This window comes from Rhopalosiphum maidis, chromosome 3, assembly GCF_003676215.2.
Source record: "Rhopalosiphum maidis isolate BTI-1 chromosome 3, ASM367621v3, whole genome shotgun sequence".
NCBI classification, from domain to species: domain Eukaryota; kingdom Metazoa; phylum Arthropoda; class Insecta; order Hemiptera; family Aphididae; genus Rhopalosiphum; species Rhopalosiphum maidis.
Genome location: NC_040879.1, coordinates 44,393,615 through 44,419,679, shown reverse-complemented (window position 1 = coordinate 44,419,679; position 26,065 = coordinate 44,393,615). Strand labels below are relative to the sequence as shown.

The following is a 26,065-nucleotide window of genomic DNA, read 5'->3' as shown; positions in this document are numbered from 1 at the left end:
AATCCCTCCCCTCAAAAAAAAAAAAAAACAAAATAATTTTAAATTCGTGTCACACAATAATATTAATAGCCAAAATAAACCCTACAAACAGTAATTTGATGATAAAAGTATATCAAATTATAAGCATAGTTTAGGTTAAATATTGTGAACACTATTAATTTAATTGAAAAAATATGCAAACCTCTAAGACCAGATTTTCCCTTTTCTCCTTTCGGACTTAATCCACGTGGCCCAGCATATCCATTTTCCTGTCAAAAAAAAAAAAAAAATGTACAAAAGTACAACAATTATAAGTAAAGTAATTAAATATTAATTTTTATAGAATATATCTCATATCTTTTAAATAAAATTAAACAATTTTCGATTAAAATTGAACTTGTTTTTATTTCTTTTCGAAGTTATTTCAGTTGAGAAAAAATAATATTTTTTTCAAGTAAATCAGCTCATTATTCAAAAATAATATGTTTTATTATTTTATAATAAGGAACAAAAGTAGCTAGTTTTCAGATATATATTCATAATTATAATTTTTCTTTTCTTATAATATTGATCAAAACAAACCCCATCATCTCCATATTCTCCAGGTGCTCCTTTTGGTCCATCTATACCAGGCCTAAAATAAAATACATATTAAGTTAAATTTCACAATAAAGTAAAATATGTTGTAGTTCATGCAACTTGCCTTCCAGGAACTCCGTCTATGCCACTTCTTCCTTTTTCACCATGTTCTGGGTTGAAGCCAGGAACACCTATGTGGAAATAAAATATTAAATAGGTAATGTATATTATTATTAAAATACTTCACATGACACTAGTGGCTAAATATCGATTTTAAATCTTAACCGTTTCACATACCTGGCAGACCTTCAGGACCAGTGTCACCTTCTTCTCCTTTAATTCCATATATTCCTGTAAGTCCAACGAGTCCAGGAGTTCCATCGTCACCTCTTACACCCTAAACAAGTGTATTAAATGATATTTAGAAAAATATGAATGTCTTAAAAATGTATGATGTTATAAATATTATGATAGCTGAAAATAACTGTGTTCTAACCAGGTATTATGTAGTCAATAATAATATAATATTTACGTAAGTAGTTTAATCAAACTAAGAAGAAATATAGCAATAATCCGTAGGGTATCTCAAAATCAAAACAATAAGTACTAATATAACTATTGTATTAGGAATGCTATAATAATGTAACACATAAAATATATGTTGATGTTGTATGTATACAAATAAAGAGTGTTCTAAGTTTATAGACCTTAAATTTGGATTCAGGTTACACTTTCTAATTCATAACAAAAAACTAATATTTAAAATTGTTCTTATAATAGATCATGCACAGTTTTGACATTCTCACACGTGAGTTATAAGTCATCCAAGAAAATCCAGTAGGGTTATTCGATTAAAAGAATAAGTGCTGCAATAGAATTCTTCGGTGTTATACCATTAAAATAAGAATGATTATTTTTCATTTAATTGAGTTTTACTAAATTTCTCATTTTATCCTTTATTTATTCATGCATTTTACCGTTTGAGCGTATAACTAATCAATTAGTTTCGTATATATTTTATTCATACATTTTTTAAACTTATTCTTGTGAAACATGAATTCCTTGTCAAAAATTATAAAAGTAACTTTTAAAAACGATGTATGAAAAATAAATGAGTAAGTAATAGAAAATAATTAAATTCTGTTAGTGACCAAAACATTATTGTTTGAATTTAAAAAAATAATGTATTTTGAAATATATTTTATATTTTTTTAATTTTATTTATATCTAGATTTTTAATCTAAAGACAAATTTTGATATTTTTATAGATAATAATATAATGATTTATTTTTTTACAATTATTTTAATTAAACATCTAAATTTATTTCTAATAATAAATCATATTATACTATTTTAGTAAGTATAGTAGCTTTATTTTTTAAGTATACACATATATTTATTAATAATAATTTATTTTTAAAATTGTCTTACTATAGGTATCTGTAAATAGTTACTTATTAGTCAAAAAATGTACGATCTTTCGTTTTTGTAGTTACTCTAATAGTTATTAATTATTATCTAAATTAATTATTTTACTCATACTTTAGGTCCTTTAATTCCTTGTAGTCCCATTAAACCAGGTGGACCTGGTGAACCTCTTAAATGCACGTGACCTGCATAAATACATTGACATAGAATGCATGTAGTTAATAACGTTGAAATATAATATAATTATCAAATATATTACCTCGATCTCCAGCTTCTCCTTTTGTTCCAATAAGGAAACCTTCATAACCGGGATCTCCAGAAGGTCCTTTAAAATGTGAAATGTAAAGAATCATTATATATTTTTCAATTTCATATGGTAAAGAAAATATGTATTTTACACACGATATGATAATTACTTAACACGAATTATGTATTAAGATATTAAGTATTTTTTAAAGTATATAATATACATATTTTTTATATGTACCTATATACTTACAAAATATTAAAAATAATGATTGCAATAAATTAATTAATCAATTTGGAAATAAAAGTACATACCTAACTTATCAAAATTGTACAAAGTAAAATAACATATTTTATGTATGTTTTAACAAATAATTAATAATTAATGATTTTATATTTTAAATGTACTTAACATTTCAAAAAATATAATTGTACAAATAAATTTAAAAACAAACTCACCTTTGAATCCTTTTAAACCTTCTAAACCAATTGCACCTCTGTATCCTATATCTCCAGGTAAACCTAGTTAAAAAAAATTTAGTAAATTAGTGATTATTGGCATTTATTATTATTTAAATAATATTTAAACTAACAAGGATTGAGTAATAAAATAATATAAGTACTGATTTTGTATTAAAAGTACTGGAGTGTTTTAAAATGTTATACTTCTCACAACATTTAATTCTGGTTACAATATTATATTATTAGTAATAAAGTGTTGTAAGTATTTTAAGAAATGATTGAATTAAAAATCTAATTTTTGTCTATCGATATTTTTTTGAGTCTTATGAAAGACGAAAAACTTGTTTCTAGAAGTTATTGTGATAATATAACATTGACCATTGTTATTATTATAGTATCACATGTCACTATAATGTTTAACGTATATAAAACATTAATTATTAGTACCTGGTTTTGCAATTTCACCAGGCATGCCTTCTAATCCACGTTGGCCTTTATTCCCTGGAATACCGGGCGTACCAGGTGCTCCAGGAAGTCCCTTTATTCCTAAATGATTACAAAAACAATGAAATAAATATATTAGTATATTAAATTATTATTATATATTAAATATATAGGTAAAACATCAAGGAAATAAAACAAAGCGTGGTAATAGCATAAGAATTAAAGAATGCCACATGTGTTAAACAATTGTCTATCAAATACTTAGAAAAGGCATAATTTTAATTGTTCAATTTGTAACTATATTACCTTAATTTATTTTTTTTTAATGTACCGATTTAATTTACCTATATGAAATATAGAAAATTTGTCTATTTATAATTAATTATTCTTAATTTATTAAGAAAGTAACTAAAATAAATTCATAGTTAGTTATATAATACTGGTAGATCACATAATATGAATTTCTTTAATACAGTTTGAAAATAATACAAAACAATAAAAAAAAAAAAAAATAGTTTATCTAGTATTTTTTATTATTCTATTATTGCAGGTGGCTATTGAGTGTTCCTCCATGACTTTAAAAAAAAAATACTTTACGCATAGATTGCAATTATATTTTAATAATAATAAAAAAAAATTCTGTTATAAATTTATTTGTATTTAATATGGGCATTTTAAATTATTTTATTTTCTGTCTGCTTCAATATACATATATGTACCTGGCATGGCAGATCGTCCTTTTAATCCTGGGTAACCTTTTGGACCTTCGTCTCCAATGATGCCTGAAAATTTAAATTATTTGTTTTAATTATTCTACTGTGATTTATTTTGGTATACTTGGAGTTAAACTTAACGTGTTTTAACGCTAAGCATCACACACATACATATATAAAAAAAAAAAAATCATATTCATTTATTGGTCTAATCATCAATCAGATATAATTTTAAATATAATATTTAAAAATAGATATATTAAGTTATACATCTATTCGACTCCCATTGACTAAGATTTCATATAATAATGCATTTACGATTCACTTTACTTATTTAAAGACAAGTTACATTTAAATTAAATAAATATGATTCATGATGATTTATATATTAATGAAAAAAAATAATATCTTACCTTTATCTCCTACCATACCCAAGTCTCCCATTAAACCCTGAAAAATAATAGCACATAATTTTTATTATTAACGGTAGAACACATAAAACATCGTATAAAATGTAACTAGTTTGTATTATTTTATTGAATACTTCATTATTATTGACTAGGTAGTCTTATTATTAGTAAGGTCATTACTTAAATTATTTATTATTTTAACTGACTTATATGATATTATAAGAAATAATAATATGTACTCAAATTCTGTAAAAAATTTAAGAAACCACTTTTTGTACAGAAAATTGAAATAGTAAAATTTAAAATTATAACTACATTAGTTTATAAAAACAATTTTCAAATAAACATAAATAACTAACTAAATAAATAATGTGGTATTTTACTATAACGTAACTTTTTAATTTTTTAATACATTGAATATAAACTTTTTTTTCACTATTTAATCAAACTAAAATTGTTTTGTAGGCTTTAAATTATTTATATTACCTTTCGTCCTGGTTGTCCAGGTTTGCCATCAATGCCAGGTTCTCCTTTAAAACCTACACGTTTAAGCAATAAATTAGAAATATATAAACAAATATATTACTATAATGTTATTAATTTATGAATTGTTATTATAAATATACCTTTTTCACCGGGCAATCCAATTTCTGTTGTTCCGTTGTCACCACGCATACCTTTTTGGCCGTCCAATCCCCGATAACCAGTAGAACCGATTTCACCATCTCTTCCTATAAACCAAATTAAAAAAAATTAAAAAAAATTAAAAAAAATTGTATAGACACAAGAATAAAACAATAAAATATATCAAATAAACATTCAACTTTACCTGTGGCACCATTTTCACCTTTCGGACCACTAAATGAATAATCTCCCCTTATACCAGGAATTCCAGGAAGCCCTTGGTTGCCTGTAGGTCCCTATAAGACACATTACGTATATAAGCAATATTATCTAAGTCTTCAGTTTGTTAAAAAAATATCTAATAAAATTATGTTTCTTTTTATTATACAATGTACAATATAATATTATATTTTACATAGTTTAATAAAAGGAATCAATATATTACGTAATTATAATTACCTAGACAAATTAACCTTTTAATTATTTTTTTTTATTCAATGATGATTATAGTTAATTAATAATTAAACATTTTTAATATTAAAAAGAATAATAGTTATTTCATAATTTCATAATTTTTCAATAAATCTGTTATATTTTGTCGGCTGCCGGTATATATTATATAGATTGTAGGAATGTATTTTATGAATTTAGACATTTTACAGTATTAAATTTCATTAATAACTGAATTGTTTAACTGATAATATTATGATACTACTTACCTTATCACCTGTTTGTCCTCTTAATCCTGGCACACCTTGCAAACCGAAATCTCCACGGCCTATAAATTTTTTAAATCACATTAAATATTTTAAGTATTGTACTGTTGTTAATATAAAAAGGTTTATGTAAACAATGCTTATTTGCAAAATGTAAACTTTTACATACTTCCTTTTTCGCCAATTTGACCAAAAATACCCTGTCTTCCTTCATAACCTTTTAATCCTAAAATAAAAAAATAATCAATTTAGCGTTTTTGTTTTGACTAAAATAAATAAATTAAATTTTAAATTTGGATAAAAATATTAATTTTTTCCCATGTATATAAATTGGCTAATACTTTTTTAGTTATATTTTTATAGGTTATGGATTATGTACCTGGAACTCCATTGTCACCAATATCACCAGTGAAACCAGTGTCACCTGAAAACAGTTAAAATGAAGTTTTTAATAGAACGTGCATTTTCTTGTGTTAACTATATGTTATTACTCATTATTATATAATAAATATTACTGTTTTCATTATTATGACACGATAAAAAAAAAACTTAGAAAATTGGTATAATTTACATAAAGTGTACCAGTTATCAATATTTATTAATTATTACAACAAAACAAGAGATATACATATAATTCTTTTCGAATTAATAGTGTTACAGAAATTGAGTAATTTTGTAATAATTTATAACACTTGAAATTTACATTTGTAAAAATTTATAATATTATATGATAAGAAAGTAACTATTATAATTTTAATCAAAACTCCATTTAAAATAAACTAAATACTTACATTATATATCAATTTGCCATTTAATTGAATGATGTTATCACTTAATACAATTAACTACTCAATAAGGAATTTCAGATATTTGATCATGTTTTTTGGGAAATATAATAAAAAGTTTATGTTTTATAATTTAATAAAATAATGATATTGATCATATTTTTAGGTGCCTACTAAACTGTGTTTTGTCAGAATCCGATTGAAATGAACCTCCCACCTAACCGGATAATGTGGTACCGTAGGCTAAAGTTTACGCCTCAACGAATGCTTAAAATTTAATTTAAATCGACTGTTAATAGAAAATTTCCATTGAAGTACAATGAGATATACTTATTATTATTTTATACGAGTCTTAAGTTTTTCAATATTCCTAGGAATTTATTAATAGCAGATTAATTTTTGAAACGTTAAGATTTCAATTTTAAAATAGAATTATATTTTAACTTATAAATTATAATCATGTATGTTATGAGACCATAACATAAAATAATAACAATACATTTTTTATCATAATGTTTTTAAATATGGTATGTACCTAATTTTCCCATTTGACCACTTCTTCCTGGTCTACCTTCTGGACCTGGGTCACCATCTATTCCTCTGAGTCCTGTAAATTCAAATAAAATAGTATAAAATAGAGAATTTACTTAATTTTTCGTTATGTATTGAAATAATTTTTATACATTAATAATTAATATTTTAATGTTACTCCAATGAGAAATACATTTCATTGTATGTTTATTATAATATATTTATTAAAATAGACGAAAGTAATATAGGTACTCGTTATTATCGTAAATAAACACAAGTTCCACTAAATTACTATCACGCTATGTTACTTTTTTTTTTGAAGTTATTAAATTTGTTCTGCTAAATTCCATGATATATTTTACTATTTAAAAACAAATTCTATGCCTTTATGATTATTTAGCTCTATTATTTTACTTCAATATTTATCATATGTTTTACATAAAAGAATATTATATTAAAATGTTGAATATCTTAATCGTTTACTTACCTACTAATCCCCATTCTCCTTTTAATCCTTTAGTTCCATTTAAGCCAGGTTCGCCGTCAATTCCTAAACATCCAAAATATCCATTTGTATTGTCATTCAAGAATTAAAACAATATACTGATTTTATATGATGTGTACCTTTTGGACCAACTGATCCAAAACTAATCGATAATCCAGCTAATCCGGGTGCTCCAGGTAATCCAGCAGGTCCTCTGATTGATATTCCTCGTTCGCCTTTTGTACCCTAGATTTATTTCAGCAATAATTAATTGATATGATACATTTTTAAAACTCTTATACATGGATTTATTCTTAAAAACTCATCATTAACAATGTACATAGTATTATTTAAAATAATATAAGTATGAACAGATGTATTACCGGAATTCCGGTTGGACCTATAATACCAGGACTGCCTTTTTGACCTTTTAGACCATAATCTCCATCTAAACCAGGATAACCTTTATTGCCAGTAATTCTGAAAATAATTTGAAAATAAATGTTCAAATTAATAAAAAAAATTCTCAATTTCTAGTTTAAAAATATTTAGAAGTTTTTTAATGTTCTCAAAGTATCTGTTAAAATACAAATAAAATAAAATAGTATATATTTTAAAATTGGATTTTCTGAACTACGATTTAACATTTAAAAATGTTAATTTTAATGTTAATTCATCTTTGAATTTTTCTAAAATTATATAATTTCATAAAATTGTATACCGAGAATATTATAGGGTTTTAAGGGTTCTGGTCAACATATTTTTGAAAGTGTCGAAGGATATTATTGAGTTTTACAGTATTTCTATTTATTTACAAATACTTTACATATTTTATTGTTTATATTTCATACCCTTCTTCTCCAGGTTCACCTTTTTCTCCTTTAAGACCATCGTCACCAATATCTCCAACCAATATGCTCTGACCTGGATCTCCACGGTCCCCTTTTTGACTAGGTGGACCCTATAAGTTTAGTAATAGCAAATATTTTTTATAATTATTTTTTTTTTCAATCCAGCCATTAATTCGATTTAATGAATTAAATAATAAAATATAATATATGAGTATTAATCATACTGGTAATCCTGGTGGACCTGGTTTTCCTGGAATACCGTCTTCTCCTTTTAAACCTTGATCACCCATAGCTCCAGGATATCCTATAAATTTCATATTTTTTAAATAAAAATGAAAAAATATTTCTTTAAGTATGAATAGTTAGCTAATATAGTAATATTTATACCAGACAGGTACCTATAAATAAATAATGTATAATACGCTTAATGATTTAAGGGAAATAAATATGTTTATTAATTGAATACAAAGAAGATAATTTTAAATCGTATTATTTATTATTGTAAAAATATTTTTTATAGAAGTGTATTTAAATTTTTTTGGTATAAATTACATTAGTTAGATTTTGTAATTTTTTTTTCATAATACAAATATTTCTGATCAATTAACAAAATAATGTCATGCTGGAAGGGTATTCTTTAATGCGCAGTATCCGATATCACTGTTGTTAAGATATTTACTGATAGACTATTGCTGGAATGGAAAAAACTATCCTAAATAATATAACATATTATTTATGTAAGATTGAGTTATTGGTTAATGGTTAGTGATTGTTAATATTGAAGTTTGAATTACCTCTAGATAATGATACATCCAACAAATTATTTGTAAATTCATAGATAAATAAAAAATTTAATAATCAAATAGGAATCAGTGATACAACTAATATGGTACAAAAATACAATTTTTAACTATAGTGTTATCGAAATTGAACGCAATATCATAAGAGTGGATATATTTTTGCGGGATTACCATGCAATACAATTGTTAGGTAAAAATAAAGTATAATAAAAGTACAGTTAAATATTAAAATAATACATGTTAACTACAATATAGCCATATATTATGATTAAGGTTTAAATTCAGTATTCAAATGGCAAAATCCAAGGACCAGATAAAACCGATGATCGAAAGATTTAAACTTATTTTATTAGCAATTATTATTATTATTATTATTTTTTACATATTTATTTTGACTTAAATTGTTTTTGACAACTATATAGCTATGAAGGTTAAGATTTATACATAATTATATTGTATTCATAATAAACTTATAGTTAACTAATTGTTTTACTTCGATACGATTAAACATGGCGTAGTCTTTATGGGACCTTTGATTTTTTTATGGACTAATTTAAGTATTTACACTTTACAGGTATATAATAATATGTTATAATATAAACAATTTTACTGTAATTTGTTAGAGTAATTGACAATTAAATAAAACAATAAATAAACCAAAATAGAGCAAATAGGTTTATGTAACAAAGGTACAACTAATAATAAATTGAATAATTGTTATTTTATTACCTTTTAACCCTGGAGGACCTTCAGTAACTATACCAGGAGGACCGGCTGGACCGGGAAATCCAACAAAACCTTTAAAAATAAAAATATTAGCATTTATCATTTATTATAATAGTGTTATATGAGTTTAATACCTTGGTCTCCTTCTACTCCTTTCGGTCCTTGAAGTCCATGTAGACCTAAAAAAATTAATTTGAATCAAAGTTATGAAAATTTCTCATTATTTATGATATTATTTATTTAAATATATTTAAATATATCATACCTTCATCACCAATTATGCCTTTAAGGCCTTTTTCTCCTTTATTATCGCTTATAAATTCACTGGTATCACCGGGTTCTCCTACAGAACCTGTACTACCTTTTTCACCTTTAGCTCCAGGAATACCAGAATACCTATTAATATATTTATCATTATTGTACATTCATATGTAGGTATCTGAAGGTATCGTAATACTTAATATTCAATACATTTTTATTATTATTGATTTGTAATATGATTGATTTTATCAATAACATAACGTACCCTGGGTCTCCTACTAAGTATTCAGGATTTAATTCATCAGCAGGATCTCCTTTAACTCCAACTTTACCATGTTCTCCAGGACGGCCATCGGTACCGGGTATTCCTGAATCTCCATAATGACCCTATTTATGTGTGTTTAATTTCGAAGCATATAAATATTTTTAGATAAATACAATTTTTTTTTTAATTGATGTATTATGTTAACCGTTAAATATTAACTTACCTTCATTCCCTTTTTACCCGTACGGCCTGGTAATCCAGGTGCTCCAGGTAAGCTGTAAAATATTAAGATCTTATGAGAAAATTATATTGAAACATTGTAAACATTATAAAATAAACCTAGTCAAGCGTGCCCGCAGTATAAAATCTTACCAGAAGCAAGGTAAAATGTACTTAAAATTGTATACACTAGTTAAAATAATTAAAATTAGATTATTAATACTAATATAATATTATTGTAGCATCTTTATTTATTAGATTTATTCAATATTCTAATCTTCCATACAGCTTTGTATATTAAAATATTATTAACCATTAAATAAAAATTATGTATAACAAATGTTAATATGAAATCCTACACAGAGCAAAAACTCAATTAGCTTCCCCTTGCGGGTGCCTTTGAACCTAGTTCATAACTAAATAAATATAAATTGTCTAATGTATATTAATGTTATAATATAATATTTATTTTAAGATATTTTTGATAAAATTAATAGTTGTATAAAAATGCATTTATATACCCATTTGAACCCATATTGCCTTCTCTGCCTGCAATTCCTTTTGGACCCTTTTCACCTATGTTGAAGTTTTTAGAATATCCACCTGTATTGACTGATCCTCTTTCTCCTGGCATTCCAGGGTTCCCAGCCAATCCTAATCAAAAATTTAAATTCAATGAAATGCTTGAAGAAACAAAAATACTATTTTCTGTATAATGATTTATGATATGATACAAACCTCTTGATCCAGGTCTTCCAGTAGATCCTTTATAACCTAAAAGTATAAACAATTCAAAATTATCATTTATTATCTATCATCTTGAATTAAAGGTATGAAAATTATTTGAATGAAGTATTAGAAACGAGTTATTTAGATTTAAAAACTGTCAACATTTACTTTACCTGGTAATCCAGGTGCGCCCATCGTTCCTTTTGGTCCTCGTATTCCAGTTAAACCAGCAAGTCCTAAAAATGTTATAAAAATCAAACATTAGTTATCAGTAAATATTTAAAGTTAAATATAACCCAACTTGGCGATACATATATAATTGAGTTATTGTTAAATAATAACGTAGATGATACATATTTTTTATTATTTTTATTTTATTCTGAAGTGATATGAAAAAATATATTTATATAAATATACCTGGAGCTCCTGGAGCACCATTTTGTCCATCATCTCCAGAATCACCTTTCGCTCCATTAATGCCTATAAATAAAAATATATTAATGAGCTTTACTAATAAAACCACAATAAGTTCTTGAAATAACATGTCAATATATCTGTACTATTTAATTATTTTAAATTCAAAATATATTTTTCATAATATATAAATTATATTTAATTATAATTAAAGTACTTTAAGAAATAGAAATTAAATTATACAAGATTTTACTAATTATCAATAAGATCATAGTTTTATTCACCTGGATTGCAATAACCGCAATCATCACCCGGAAGTCCTTTTAAACCATCTCTGCCAGGAAATCCTATAAACAAATGTAAGACAGTAGGTATAGTATTTATTTTAATTACTTATACATTTATAATATAACATGAAAATAGTAAAAACTAAATAATATGATTTTATTTTATTGAATTCTTACCGGGAAGTCCGGGATCTCCGGGCATACCAGAAAATCCTGGGATACCAGGAGCTCCGCGTGGTCCAACAATTCGTTCTCCTGGACGTGTTGCGGGGAAACCTTTTGGTCCTAAAAATAAAATATTTAATCTTAAAAATGAATTAAATTTTCAACACTCTCTCTTTGATTCTCACTACTAACTAAAAATTATGAGCTTAATTCAAATAATACTAAATTTAATTATTTTTTAAGAAACATTTTAAAATAACTTTGTACATAATAATAGTTAACTATATTATTTCTTAAAAAATGATGAATTATTATTAAACAAGTATGATGCTTAATAAGTGTAATTGTGGGTTGTATCAATGAGTTTTATAGTTAATACAAAATATAAGTATATGCATAAACACAATTTTTCAAACCTTTGAATCCTTGATCACCCTGGTCTCCTTTAGGCCCTTGAGAACCATCACGACCTAAACAAGAGTAACGGACATATTAGTATCAGATAAAATAGTTTATTATTGATGCAAGTTACATTTTTTGAAAACTACCGATGTATCAATAAAAAACAATATTTTATTATTTTATTAAAACAAATTATAATATTCACCAATGCGACCATCTTCACCAGGAGGTCCAAACACAGTTACGCCTTGAAATCCTTTTTCGCCGATTGGACCAATAGGTCCTGGAAATCCTAGAGGTCCTTGTTCTCCCCTAGGCCCAGCCAACCCTTTAATAACAAATTAAAATGTAAATCAACCTAATCTATACACATTGATATAAAAAATTATATAAAAATACGTAAATTTTTTATATTGAGTAGAAGCCTAACATTTATTTTTTTAATTTTTTAAATTTTTTAAATTAGACAATTATGAAAAATAATTAAAATTTTGAATATAATTTTATAAACGATCTTACGTCAATATTATAAATTGTTGTAGCTTATTATGTTAAATATGACTTATTAACTAGTAGGGGCTTATTGTTTTTTAAACTAATTAAAAAATCATCAATAATGTTATCTAAACATACGCAGATGACTAAATTTTAAAAGTTTTTAATACAGAAATAAATTATCAAATAGCAGGTGATGATTTTGAAATAGATAATTGTTTTAAAAAATTTTTAAAATTTGATTATTCATAAGTATAGATGTCTTAAAACCACTTGGTATTATCAGTGTCTGCACATGGAATATTTTCATAAGTATTTTTTTTATTTTGTTCTATCCTTATTTTTACAAAGTATTGTATGAGTATTATTATGTGTTTTTATGATAAACAATTTTCATTAGGTATCTGAATAATATTTGTTCAAAGTAAACAAATTTAATTGATTTTTATTGTTTTATTTTTATTTTCATTAGACTTAATAATTATTCAAAGGATTATTATAAAACTAAGACAGTTAATACATAAATATTTTATAGTATTTAAAAAATTAATTAACCTTCAATTCCTTGTTCTCCTTTTACAGATAATCCTTTTGGACCTCTTGACCCAGGAATACCTAAAATACATTATAATATACAATGCATAAGTGTTATGTTTTTAAAAATGTATAATTATATCAAAAACATTAAGTTATATTATTAATATGAATTACATTTTTATGAGAATTACCTGGAGGTCCTGGTTCACCAGGTGGTCCCATAATTCCTGGTTGACCAATCTGAAATTATATAATATTACGAATTATTAATTATACTAAATTTATTAAAAGTATAACTAACCCTTCCTGGTAATCCATCTTCTCCTCTGAAACCCTCAGGACCTAAACAATTACGTTGGTTTGTTAAATTATTTTATAACTTATAGATAAATATAATAGAATTATGCTAAATAAAAATTAAATAACTTAAGGAAGGATTATTTTTGGTAACATTATAATTTCTTATATAATATTGGTATGTCTTAGAAAATAACAAATTAATTTTTATTATCTAGTTATTATAAGAAATTAATAATTATCTATTGACTATAATATATTGTTATTAATTGTGTATCTGTCCTATGCAGTTCACATATTGTTTTTAAAAGTTATAATTATAAATTATATAAAAGTGGAACTCGATTATGAATATATTATATATTACATGAATTATTATGTAATATAAATAGTACAACATACCAATAGGTCCTTGAGGTCCTTCAGAACCATTTCTAATTTCATCCAAATTTGGATCATATATGCCTGGTTCCCCTTCAATACCTTGTACTCCTGGAATTCCTACACGCCCAGGATCACCAATTCCACCCTTTATTACAAATGGATATATTAGTAGAATTGAATATTAGTTTAATTTAGTTTTATATTGATATAATGATAACACATTTATAATAATTATTTATTTTGATATTATCAAACACTTGGTATATACATTATCTTATAAAATATATTTTTTGTACTCACTTTTTCTCCATCTTCACCTGCTAATCCCGAGTATCCCGGAGCTCCTTTATCGCCTGCACATAATTAAACATAACGTAAACTAGTAACAAAAAAATTGACTTTTTTTTTTAAATATTACCTTTCATGCCACTAGGACCAACTTGACCAACATTGCCATCTTTTCCTCTTTGACCAACATTACCTTGCGAACCTAAAATATACACAGATTTTTAATATCATAGAATGTGGTAGACTTTTATTGTATTGATTTAACATAACTCTAACAACGTATTGAATACGTTTAATTATATTGAACCATTTTTGAAATTATTTTTATAAATGTAATTATAATAATTCAGATATCCAACATAACAGTTTATCATCGTTACATTAAACAATTATTAATCACAACACAACAAATATATATATATATATTAAATATGATAAACATCAATTTAGGCTGTAGGTCAACTACGTTATTGCTCAACACTTTTCAATTAAAGCGTTGTGTACTTGTGTGATTGTTTTCATAATATCTAATATTTTATTATTGTGTTGCCCTTTATTAGACGTGAAGATTTATTTCATCCAATATATTTTAAAATACAAATAACATTATTATTAAATAATATACTATTATATTATAATCATATGAAACATTAATATAAATTACCTTTTATTCCTTTAAATCCATTGTATCCGGGACGACCCTTAAATTAAAAATAACAATGTGTTAGATCTTTGCCTTGTTTGTATAAACAAACTAAGTCATTACTACTCAAATAAATATTGCATAGTCAAAGAACACATGTAATATATTTTACTCATTTAAGAAATTATGAGTATATTTTCATCACCTTTTCCAATTTAACATTGTATTGAGAAAATACACTTTACTTATTTTTAAACATAATATCAACGTTGAACGCACACGTGCACTAATATATAATGCATGTTAAGTTATTCAATATTCATTTATACATTATTACCTAATATATAATTTTGACTTTTAAAATATCATTATATTTTAAATCCTATATCAATGATACTATCAATTATTACATATTAAAGTGATATACTTACCATAAGACCTTTAGCACCTGTTTCGCCTTTATACCCAGGTGTTCCACTATCTCCTTTAGGACCACGTTCTCCCGGTTGTCCTTTGTATACATTATCATCAATAGGAGGATCCAAACGAGGATCATTATCAACGGGTGTACCTGGGGGTCCTGGTTCTCCCCGATCTCCTTCGTCTCCAATAGCACCTACAAAGTAAAAATATATAAAAATATATTAATCGAATAATGTAAAAAATATCTGTATAATTTTCCTGGTATCTAATGTGCAATAATTCCATTTTTATTATTATTAAAAATTAATTTCAACAAGTAAAGAAAAATACAGTTATAGTAACTCTCATGTTAAGTTTAAGATAACCATATTGAATTTCCAAGTCTAGTATAAATGTTATTTTTTCTAATAGAACGTGATGTATTTAAGTTCCCGTTGCTGAAACGGTAAACAATATTATGTAATAAATACTGTAGGCTATTATACAGAATGTAGGATACAAGAAAGACAAATTAGCAAATCATTTTATGTCACAAATAACAATATAGGGAATAATCGACACAAATAGTAAGTAACTATAACTTAAAAAACAAGTAATCAGATAATATTTGAAATTTTACTAATGATGATGAGTATAAATTTAACTAGATATGCTTAATATCAATAGAAAATTAACCGCTAATTACACACCATTTAGGTACACATTTTTTCAAAGCAGTGAACAAATAGGATTTAACTAGCTTTCTTAAATAATTCGTGATTGAGAAATTAAATGTGTTTTATTTTTTACTAACTTCAATATCTTATTCTCTTTCAAAATTGATTAAAAAAAAAAAAATAAATAAATAAAAATGGACCATTTCTTTTTTAAATGTTTATATAATATTAATTAAAATTTTGTTATTCTGCAATTACCTGACATCTAGCGTTTGCAATAATTTTTATTTTCAATTTATCTATCAATTTATAATTAAATTTAAATAAAATATAGGTAGGAGCCTATCTTATAACTCAAATAATAAAATAATTGCTTACTGTGTACTATATCGAAAACAATTAAAAAAAAAAAATATTGTCTATTATATCTATTATATAATATTAAATTATTTTGTAGTTGTATTATAGGCATATTTTTTATAAATTAAATATATAACGTCAGTTTACCTTTAGAACCTGGTTGAGAGTCACCAGTATCACCCTTTGGTCCATCATATCCTGGATCTCCAGTAAGTCCCTATAAAAATATAATAAATTTCATTTTAAACCTAATTAAGATATTTAATACTATGCTTAATATTAATTTTTAAATACAATTTGACGGTTTGTTTTCAGTTAAAATAAAATAAAATAAAAATAGTAAGGACAATAACATAGTTAAACAAAAAAAATGTAAAAATATTATTTTATAATCTTCTATTCATAATAATTATATGATAGATTTAATAATTTTTAACATAATAAGATTATAATAAAATAATATTGTAAATATTGTAATTAAATTTTAGTTTATTTATGTATTGTACTTAAAGTTAAAAAAAAATTCAAATAGGTAGTTTAATTAATTTAAATAATAATGTATATATTACCAATATGTAAAATTGTAAAGAAGTATAAATATTTTTAAATACTATCATTTAACAATTTGTTTTGATTTTAGGTAATAAGAAACTTTCTAAAAAAAAAAAAAATCGATTGCATTGAAAGGTAAATAAGACTTTTGAATGGCTATGGATGAAAAATATAAGTCCTTTATTCGTAAAAAGTATAAGTTTGGCAAAATCTATTAAATTTAGGTTAAGCTAATAAAAATAAATAAATTTGACGTTATGACGCTTTAATTGTTTTAAATAGCTAAAATTATTTTTTGTTTTCTTATTAGCTCATTAATATTTAATACCAATTATAATGTAATAACAACCTATAATATAGATATAATATGTACAGTGAAAAACAGAAATAGATGTTTAATACGAAATATCAACACAATATATTTTACTAACTTGTTTTCCAGGGTATACCAATTTCTCCTTGTATACCATCGATTCCAGGATATCCTGGTTCACCCTATAATAAAAAAAAATTAAAATAATTTAAATTGGAGCAAAATATTTTTACACCTTTTAAAATAATTAACAACAACTGTATTTTATATACAATAAATTATATCTTTCCAAAAACCGTAAATCTCTTATATATTTTAGTTATAAGCTATCTAATAATTGCTTAAACTGGACATCTAAAAATCAAAGAATATGATGTCATTTTTGATTCAAAACTATTATTTAACTTACATGACACGTTTGAATTAAAAAAAAGTGGGGAAAATGTACTTTAACTGATTGTAATTAAATTGAAGAAGTACAAAATAAATTTCTCCGGTCCATTTCATATTTATACAAATGTAATAGATATTTAGTCGGCTGGTTAGGATTATATTCTTCGTATATTAAATTTTTAAAAATTTAAAATAACGAGATTTTATTTTTTTGACATAATATATATATATATATTATTGTTAAATAATGATATTGATGATTCTTTTTATACTTAGTCTTATTTTCTTTAAAATAAATTATCATAATATGAATATGCACAACAAAAAACTTTTTTTATTTCACATTCCTTAAGGAATTGTATTCCACATTAATATCTAATTATCTGCAAGGACTTTACTAAAAATAATTTATAAATATATATGGTATGAAAAAAAATTATTATCTACTTACTTGTGTACCTGGTGAACTTGATTCACCTCTGTCACCCTTAAGGCCTTTGCTATTTGCACCTCCATCACCGGGATCTCCTCTTAATCCCTAAAAAATAATGATTTAAACAAACTCAATAATAACCAGTATTCATCACTATTGGGCATTTTATATAACTATTGTGATATTTATACGTTTTTCAGCCTGAACGCTATTAAACAAATATTTAACAGTGTATATAATGTAATAAGATACCTAATCTAAATTATTTGATTTTGTTGGTTTCATAAGTAACAACAATTTGAATTCATACCTATGTACTTAAATTGATGAATATTTTAAATTTAGTTTAGAAATTAATCTTTGTAAGTTGTAAGTATACCAAAACTGAATTAAAATATCTTAAAAATAAAGATACTACTATCGGTTAACAAACATCCATCATAGCATATTTACGTTTAGCAGAACATATTTTGTGATGGTGGCTTTAATATTAAAGTAAATTACTTATTATAAAACTTAAAGATAAGAATATTATCTGGAAAATGTGTAATGCTTTTGTTGATATTATGATTTTAAAGTGAGTTATAATATCTTAAAGTTGTAGTATTTTACATAGCTATAACTCACTTTAAAATCATAATATCAACAAAAACATTACACATTTTCCAGATGATGTTCTTACCTTTAAATTTGATAATGGGTAAATATACTCTAATATTAAAGCTAACATCACAAAATTTATTCTGCTGAACGCAAATTTGCTATAATGTACGTTAGTGAGACAGACACCACAGCGGGTATAACTTACTCGTAAGCACAGATAATGTTCTCACCTTTTACATTTATAATATTCACATTAATATTAAATCCAACAACATACAATAAGTATTACACTAAACAAAAATGTGTTATGTTGTATATATTTTGTAAGACGAAAATAACCTATGTGGAGTTAGCGTTCTTTTGTTTAAAGAAATTATTTTTTAAATTATTATTAAAGAAATTATTCACGAATTAATTGAATTTGTTTTTCAGCTTATATTTTATATACAGCTAATAAAGTAATTTATCTTACTTTTAGCAAGTATCACAGTTGGTTAAATTTTTCCCGAAAACATTGCGTTTTTTATATTACTATTACTATTACTTATTGAAAGTACCATTTAACAATATGAATACATTTAAATTCATCAAAAATACCTAAATAATTTTGAGGTTTAAGATAAATTTAATTTTTAATTATTACAGCTAAAAATTATATATATAAATACACGTTCCTTATATGTTTTTTTCTTGATGAAAATGGAAAAAAGTAATTCATCGTAAATCTTTAGATTTTTTTATGAGCGATTGAAGTTGATAAATTGTAAAGTACTATATGAAATAATCTAATAATTTCTCGTCAAATGATTTTTGTTATTTTGTTGTTAATCAAAAACAATTAATATACGTAGAATCTTGATATATTACACTATATAATTTTAACTATAACTGTCTATACATCAAACAATTTCTATAATATTCGAACAAATGTTCAACTTTTTATAAGCATTCAAATTTTTGTACCTATTAATAAAAATGTCAAAGCTTAAATATTTGATAAAATATCTCACATAAATTTTTCTTATTTAAAAATTTAGAAAATACGTGGGCATAATTTGCATTATTATTTGAAATTCGAATTCTGACTCCCAAGATTTCTTATATATAACATTGAATTACAATTTAATACATCCATTACAATGGCAATATACATTTGACAACAATTATTTGTCAAAATGACTTCCCCAGTTTTTAATTATTAGCTTTTATAATGATTTTTTTTACAGATTTTAAATATTAGCTAATTATAATACGCACCTGTAGACCATCGAGTCCTGTTAAACCTCTTTCACCGGGAACTCCATCTTCGCCTGAAAGTCCGTCATTACCATCCGTTCCATTACATCCTTCTAATCCTTTCAGTCCTGGTGGTCCAATTACACCTGGATATCCCTAAAACAGTGAAGTTAAAATAATACATGATATTCTTACTATTATTGTAAGATATTAATATTCTGGAGAAATTAAAACATTAATTTTCCCAGCGATAATATAAGATTGAATTTTTAAGATACTTAATTGTTCCTTACTTTATCACCGTCAATTCCTTGTGAACCAGGTAAACCATTTTCACCCTGAAAAAGTGTTAGAAATAAATTTTAAATTGAATATCAACATAATAATATTTTATTTAAAAAAAAAATGAAGTTTTTAAAAAACTAAAATACAACTTAAATTTTTTTGTATCTTTTAAATTTTCTATTTTGATCGTAAACATGTAACATATTATAATGTCTTTCAAAAACTGCTGAAAACATTTAGTTTATTTTTTAAAATTTTTATTCGGATTCAAGTGGTTGAACCATGCAACTGACTTATTATAATTTTTGTGATTTTGAAAAAAAAAAAATGTTTAATGTATTTTAAAGTGTAATTACATAGGTATGTTATATTATTTGAATAATATGTACATACTCGATATCCTTTTAAACCGGTATCTCCTCGTTCACCAAACGATCCTTTTTCTCCTTTTGACCCTGGTGGACCATCCTGACCTGAAATATAAACGAAAAGTTGATTAAAAATTGTTGCAGATATAGGTACATGATTAAATTAATGATAATTAAAAATCATAAACATATTTTTCTTTACTAAAAAAATATTAAAACAGTATTAAATATTAATAACAAAATAAACATTTATAATCAAGACTAGTATATGTATAAGAAAAAAAACTTTTTGAGCACAACGCCGGGGTCACTATATTAAAATAATAAAAAAAAAAACTCAACTAGTAGATAATAACAGACTATTTTCATTTTTAAATTATTGGTTTAATTTAATTGTTTTGTCTCTCCATGTAGAACCGGTGTGAGGTACTTTCGAGTATTCGAAGTGAATAGTATATTATTTATGATTACTAAAATCGAGCAAATTACATAACCCAATCAACAGTTTTTATGTAAAAATAGTGAGCTCCAAACACGATCAGTCTTAATTTTGACAACACAGTATGATTTTTTTAATGAAAATAAAGTATTACACAATCATGTTATTCGTGTCAATTTGTTGTTAAAATTACTTAAAACTAATAAATTGTGATATAAAAAAAACATTTTAAAATGAGAATTATAACTGAAATAATATTAATATAATAGATTCCGATTATAATATATTTTAATCATATAACGTACTTATAACACTTAATACACAAATTTGAATAACTCGCATACCACTTGCTCAAATTTCGATTTACATACATCAAAATTTAAATAACTTCATCTGTTGAATAGTTAACAATAATAAAGGGTTGGTTCCCATTTGAAAAAAAAATATAGCGGTTTTATTACCACAGCATATTCTTGAAAGCAACAAAAAAAAATAATAAATCCAAGATTTTAAAATATTTTCCTTAAGTGTAATAGAAAATTTCAAAAATCATAATTTTTATATCATATTTATAATTGTGTGATGGTACTACCTGATATCATAAATATATTTTTTCCTTCCTTATTGGCTTAGTAATGTATTTGTAAATACAAAATGAAAATATTATTAAATTAAATACACATAAAAAACTAAATTATAATTATAACTATTATTTTAATAACAAACCTGTTTCTCCTGGAGGTCCTTCTGAACCTTGTAGTCCAAAAATACCTTTGTCACCAGGTTCTCCGACAATTCCTTTACAGTCGCATTTAAATGGATTGGTGCATCCTCTACAAGCCTATACAAAATAATCATACATTTCAAATTAACGTTCGTTGAATAGAACTTTTAGTTTATTATAATTTAGTTTTTAAAGTACTAAGGTCATTCAAAAATGGATTTATATTTGTTTATAACACATAAAACGAAATATTCCTAAACAATTTGACATTAGTTAATTATAATATAATAATAATAATAATAATAATAATATTGATAAAATTAAAACATAATCATAATTTATGATATGACTATAAATCATAATACGAAAGCGTCGTATTATACGTTTTAACGAAAAAAATATAATACTAACATAATTTATAAAATAAACATTTTTATAAAAATATGACATATTAGCGTTTTATAATATAATATATTAGTATTATACTAAGAATAGATTGTTTGACTATACTGTTTATTTCACTTTTTAAAATGTTTTTAAGAGGACGCCAAATCAGGATAACATAACAATTTTGTCTCTGACTTATTCTTAAAAAGATGCAATATTAGATATAATATGGCAATATAGATGCTACTTTGTTTTTAACAAAACCAATTTTGTATTCTTAGCTGTTACTAGAGTACATTTTCCTATTATCAAACTTAAGTTTAAAACATGTTCTTTGCTTATATACTATGTTATCAATATTTTTATATTATAATATTTTCATACCTACACATAAATATCGTAAATGACCAACGTCAAACATAGATTATCTTTAAGTTTGATAAAAATTAAATTCATTGTAATATCAGTTAAGCCCAACAACACAAAATTGGTTCAGCGACACAAGTTCTTATGGTCCAATCGAGTGCAGTTATGAATAATGATATCGTATGATTAGTAAAGGTTGTCATTTGAAAATCAAATGTTGATAGTACCGTAGAACCTTGATTTACCGTCAGTCTCGGGACCAGAGCTTTGACGGATAATCGAAAAGACGGTTAAGCGAGCAACACAATTTTTTTTAAACAAACATACATATTATTTATTATTTATTTTTAGTAATTATGATATAATTAAAATATTTGTACACAAAGAGACTAAAAACGCAATCGAACACACGTGTAATATATAACTAAATGACTTTTCAAAAACAAAATGTGATCTTTATCGCAATTAACTGTTTTTATCTCACCCGTAAAATATATATATTTATATATGTACCTATCGCGTATTTAGCAGATATTGCCGGAAAGTTTCGGATTATATATAATATATTATTATTTACTGCAACGCGTAAGTAGTCCTTGCAAGTGTGGCCTGACGGTTAACCGAGAAATACGGTTAATTGGGGGACCGATAATCGAGGTTCTACTGTAGCTTACTCCGCAATATAAATGTTGAAAAAAAAAGTTTTATACTATTATAGAAAAGTATGTAACTAAATTTTGTCAAAAAAAGTCAATACTTTTCGAGATATGAGTGTACAGTGAACAATAATCACCTTGTATACTGTGTAATACTATTTATTAACTGTCATAGTTTTATAACATGTAAATATGTGTTCAAAGGGCCTAGCTCGTATATAATATTATTATAATTTAAATTAATTAATTTATAGTGTATGAACAATAAAGTTATTTTTTAAGACTACGATATATGCGAAATTAATGAAAGTTATTGTGGAAAACACAAATTTATACCTAAAAAGGTAATTGAACTGTATCAGTATCATAAAGGTATACAAATAATAAATTTTCCTATGCTATTATTGTGATTTTTTATTTACCATAAATATTTTTTTTTAATATTTGAATACGGATTTTTAAATAGTGTTTAAATTTAGTTAGGTAATACAATTTATCATATTTTAATACATTATGATCAAAAATCGTCATTATGATATTATTGTTCATATCAAAATTGTAATCAACACTGAAAATAAATGTAGCATTAAACGTTTTTTCAAAACAGGATAGGATATATAATATATGAATGACTAGTATCTCGCGGACATCCGGTCACTAGTTTCAAACGATAAGATTATAAATTTCTTAACGTACCGATTCAATAAAATTAGTTGACAACACCCGTTGTGAAATAAAGGCAATCGCAGCCTACGCTACTAGGATTTCCGGATGATAATCCAACTGTTGTATAGTCCTTTTTAAATAACCATACGTAAGTACTTCCGATTCATATCCACGTGCCAAGGATGTTTAATTCATTTGAAAGTATTGAGTATGTGTAATTTATAAAAATTTTATTTTTACGATTATTGTGCTACAAAAAATAAATAAATAAAGTATATTTTGTACCAACCATCAATTGCGATAAATTGCAAGTAGGAATTTGTTTAAAATTTGATGATTAAAACATAATATTGTATGCCTATAAACTTTTCTATACGACTAAAACATTACATACAACTAATTTATACATTTAAGCTATGATGACATTTTTATGGCTATGATGTATTTATGTGTAAAAAATGTAAGTATTAATCTTACACGAATTTCACATTATAAGTTTAAGATACATAGATAAATTTTAGATATATAATTATTTATTTTTGTAATCAATTAAAAACTAATGATAAATCGATATCGAGCGAAGTAATAGTACTTTACGAGAATTATAAACTTTTTTGTATTGTTTATAATAATTTTTTATTACTAATGAAAGTGAATCTTAATATTTATATAATAAAAAAAAGGATTCTTCTTTAGCCCCACTATATATCTAAAATACTAATAGAGGTACTAACTTCGAAATAGGTACATACACTCTAAAAATAAATAAATTGCATTTACTCACTTAAAAAATTATATTATTGATAAATAATAAAATGAATAACTATATATTTTTATATAGGTTTTTTTTTTCATTTTTTTTTTTTTTTTGGCATAAACAATCTATACACAATTTCACAATAAGTTCATTAGATGAGTGTAATAATAATAACATGAATGGTGTGATTTAGCAGCCACCCATTAGTGACTCTTGGCTATTGGTTAATTAGTTCTTTTTTTTTTGTATATAATTATAATTTTATTATTTTAATATAACTTTTCCCATTGTGGGACCTTAGACATTGAAATTGTGTAAAAGGTCACGGCACCATTTTATTTTCAATCTTCGGTTAGGATTCCCTGGAAGAGTAAGGATGGACAGATCTTTTATAAGAGGGTTAGGATGGTTTCGAAATCGTTTATGAAAACGTGTGTAGAAAATGAGTGGTTCCTCATCTATTGTTCTCATACGGAGATCGTTATGAAGAGTATGGTTAGAAATAAAAGGCGGAAGCTAAAGGAAAATTTATAAATCGCATTTAAAAATTAGTTGAAATGTGTAACAGTTTTTTACAACTTTAATTAAGCTTAATTTTCAAAATAGGAATATGAATTATTTTCACTAACTTGTTTTATGGAAAAAAAAACCAAAATTGTTATAGTACATACTTATTTAAAGAAATATCAATAGTTGTTTTATTATAACCGGATTTTTCTTTAAAAATACTGTGATTTTAAATTTAAAATGTAATTAATGTGTATAATAATATGTTTAATATGTGTGTTTTACCAATATTAAAAAAAAATAATATCGAAAGATTTATCACAGTTTTAAAAATCTAAGTAAACAGTTTATAGTTTATTTTATTCCATTTGAAATTATTTTTTAAATGTAATAACTAATAACTGAAAAAATTGATAATTTTGTTGTTTTTAATCATAAAGGTAATTTTTTTTTAAATATTTTATACCTTATTGAAAATATTTTAAAATGATTAATTATTGATGTTTGATACCTATTACAAGTTTATAATATTGATGTTATAGATTTCTATAGTATTAATTATTTCTTAGATAATGTTTCGTTTTTTGAGAATTTGGGTCACATACTTATATTATGATGTAATTTTTGTTAATTCAAATATGATTATATCCAATTAGTGGTGTTAAATCTAATATATTATTATCTTTTAATAGATAGAAAAAAATTTACGAAAACAATGAAGGTGTGTTTATTCTTATGTATATAAGACGTATTAAATATAACCGGATTGCCAAATAA

The 26,065-nt window shown here is 24.3% G+C and overlaps 1 protein-coding gene across 1 annotated transcript in view; it reads right to left on the bottom strand.

The window, feature by feature from the left end:
- LOC113555565 (collagen alpha-5(IV) chain-like) overlaps positions 1-26,065 on the bottom strand; it is a 42,344-nt gene that overhangs the window by 3,670 nt on the left and 12,609 nt on the right. Inside the window, 51 exon segments of the mRNA XM_026959994.1 lie at positions 182-248; positions 562-613; positions 683-749; positions 856-955; positions 2,101-2,171; positions 2,246-2,311; positions 2,692-2,754; positions 3,142-3,240; positions 3,858-3,920; positions 4,265-4,301; positions 4,748-4,800; positions 4,888-4,992; positions 5,091-5,181; positions 5,605-5,663; positions 5,771-5,827; positions 5,981-6,025; positions 6,922-6,993; positions 7,405-7,467; positions 7,542-7,647; positions 7,785-7,881; positions 8,253-8,362; positions 8,477-8,556; positions 9,782-9,850; positions 9,913-9,957; positions 10,044-10,174; positions 10,305-10,426; positions 10,528-10,579; positions 11,045-11,177; positions 11,262-11,297; positions 11,426-11,488; positions 11,670-11,732; positions 11,951-12,013; positions 12,131-12,238; positions 12,535-12,588; positions 12,726-12,848; positions 13,571-13,630; positions 13,744-13,792; positions 13,854-13,894; positions 14,252-14,378; positions 14,534-14,586; positions 14,652-14,723; positions 15,186-15,222; positions 15,596-15,780; positions 16,751-16,820; positions 17,587-17,598; positions 17,600-17,650; positions 18,313-18,399; positions 20,155-20,289; positions 20,427-20,471; positions 20,812-20,891; positions 21,952-22,066. Coding sequence (XP_026815795.1) covers positions 182-248; positions 562-613; positions 683-749; positions 856-955; positions 2,101-2,171; positions 2,246-2,311; positions 2,692-2,754; positions 3,142-3,240; positions 3,858-3,920; positions 4,265-4,301; positions 4,748-4,800; positions 4,888-4,992; positions 5,091-5,181; positions 5,605-5,663; positions 5,771-5,827; positions 5,981-6,025; positions 6,922-6,993; positions 7,405-7,467; positions 7,542-7,647; positions 7,785-7,881; positions 8,253-8,362; positions 8,477-8,556; positions 9,782-9,850; positions 9,913-9,957; positions 10,044-10,174; positions 10,305-10,426; positions 10,528-10,579; positions 11,045-11,177; positions 11,262-11,297; positions 11,426-11,488; positions 11,670-11,732; positions 11,951-12,013; positions 12,131-12,238; positions 12,535-12,588; positions 12,726-12,848; positions 13,571-13,630; positions 13,744-13,792; positions 13,854-13,894; positions 14,252-14,378; positions 14,534-14,586; positions 14,652-14,723; positions 15,186-15,222; positions 15,596-15,780; positions 16,751-16,820; positions 17,587-17,598; positions 17,600-17,650; positions 18,313-18,399; positions 20,155-20,289; positions 20,427-20,471; positions 20,812-20,891; positions 21,952-22,066 — 3,904 coding nt within the window.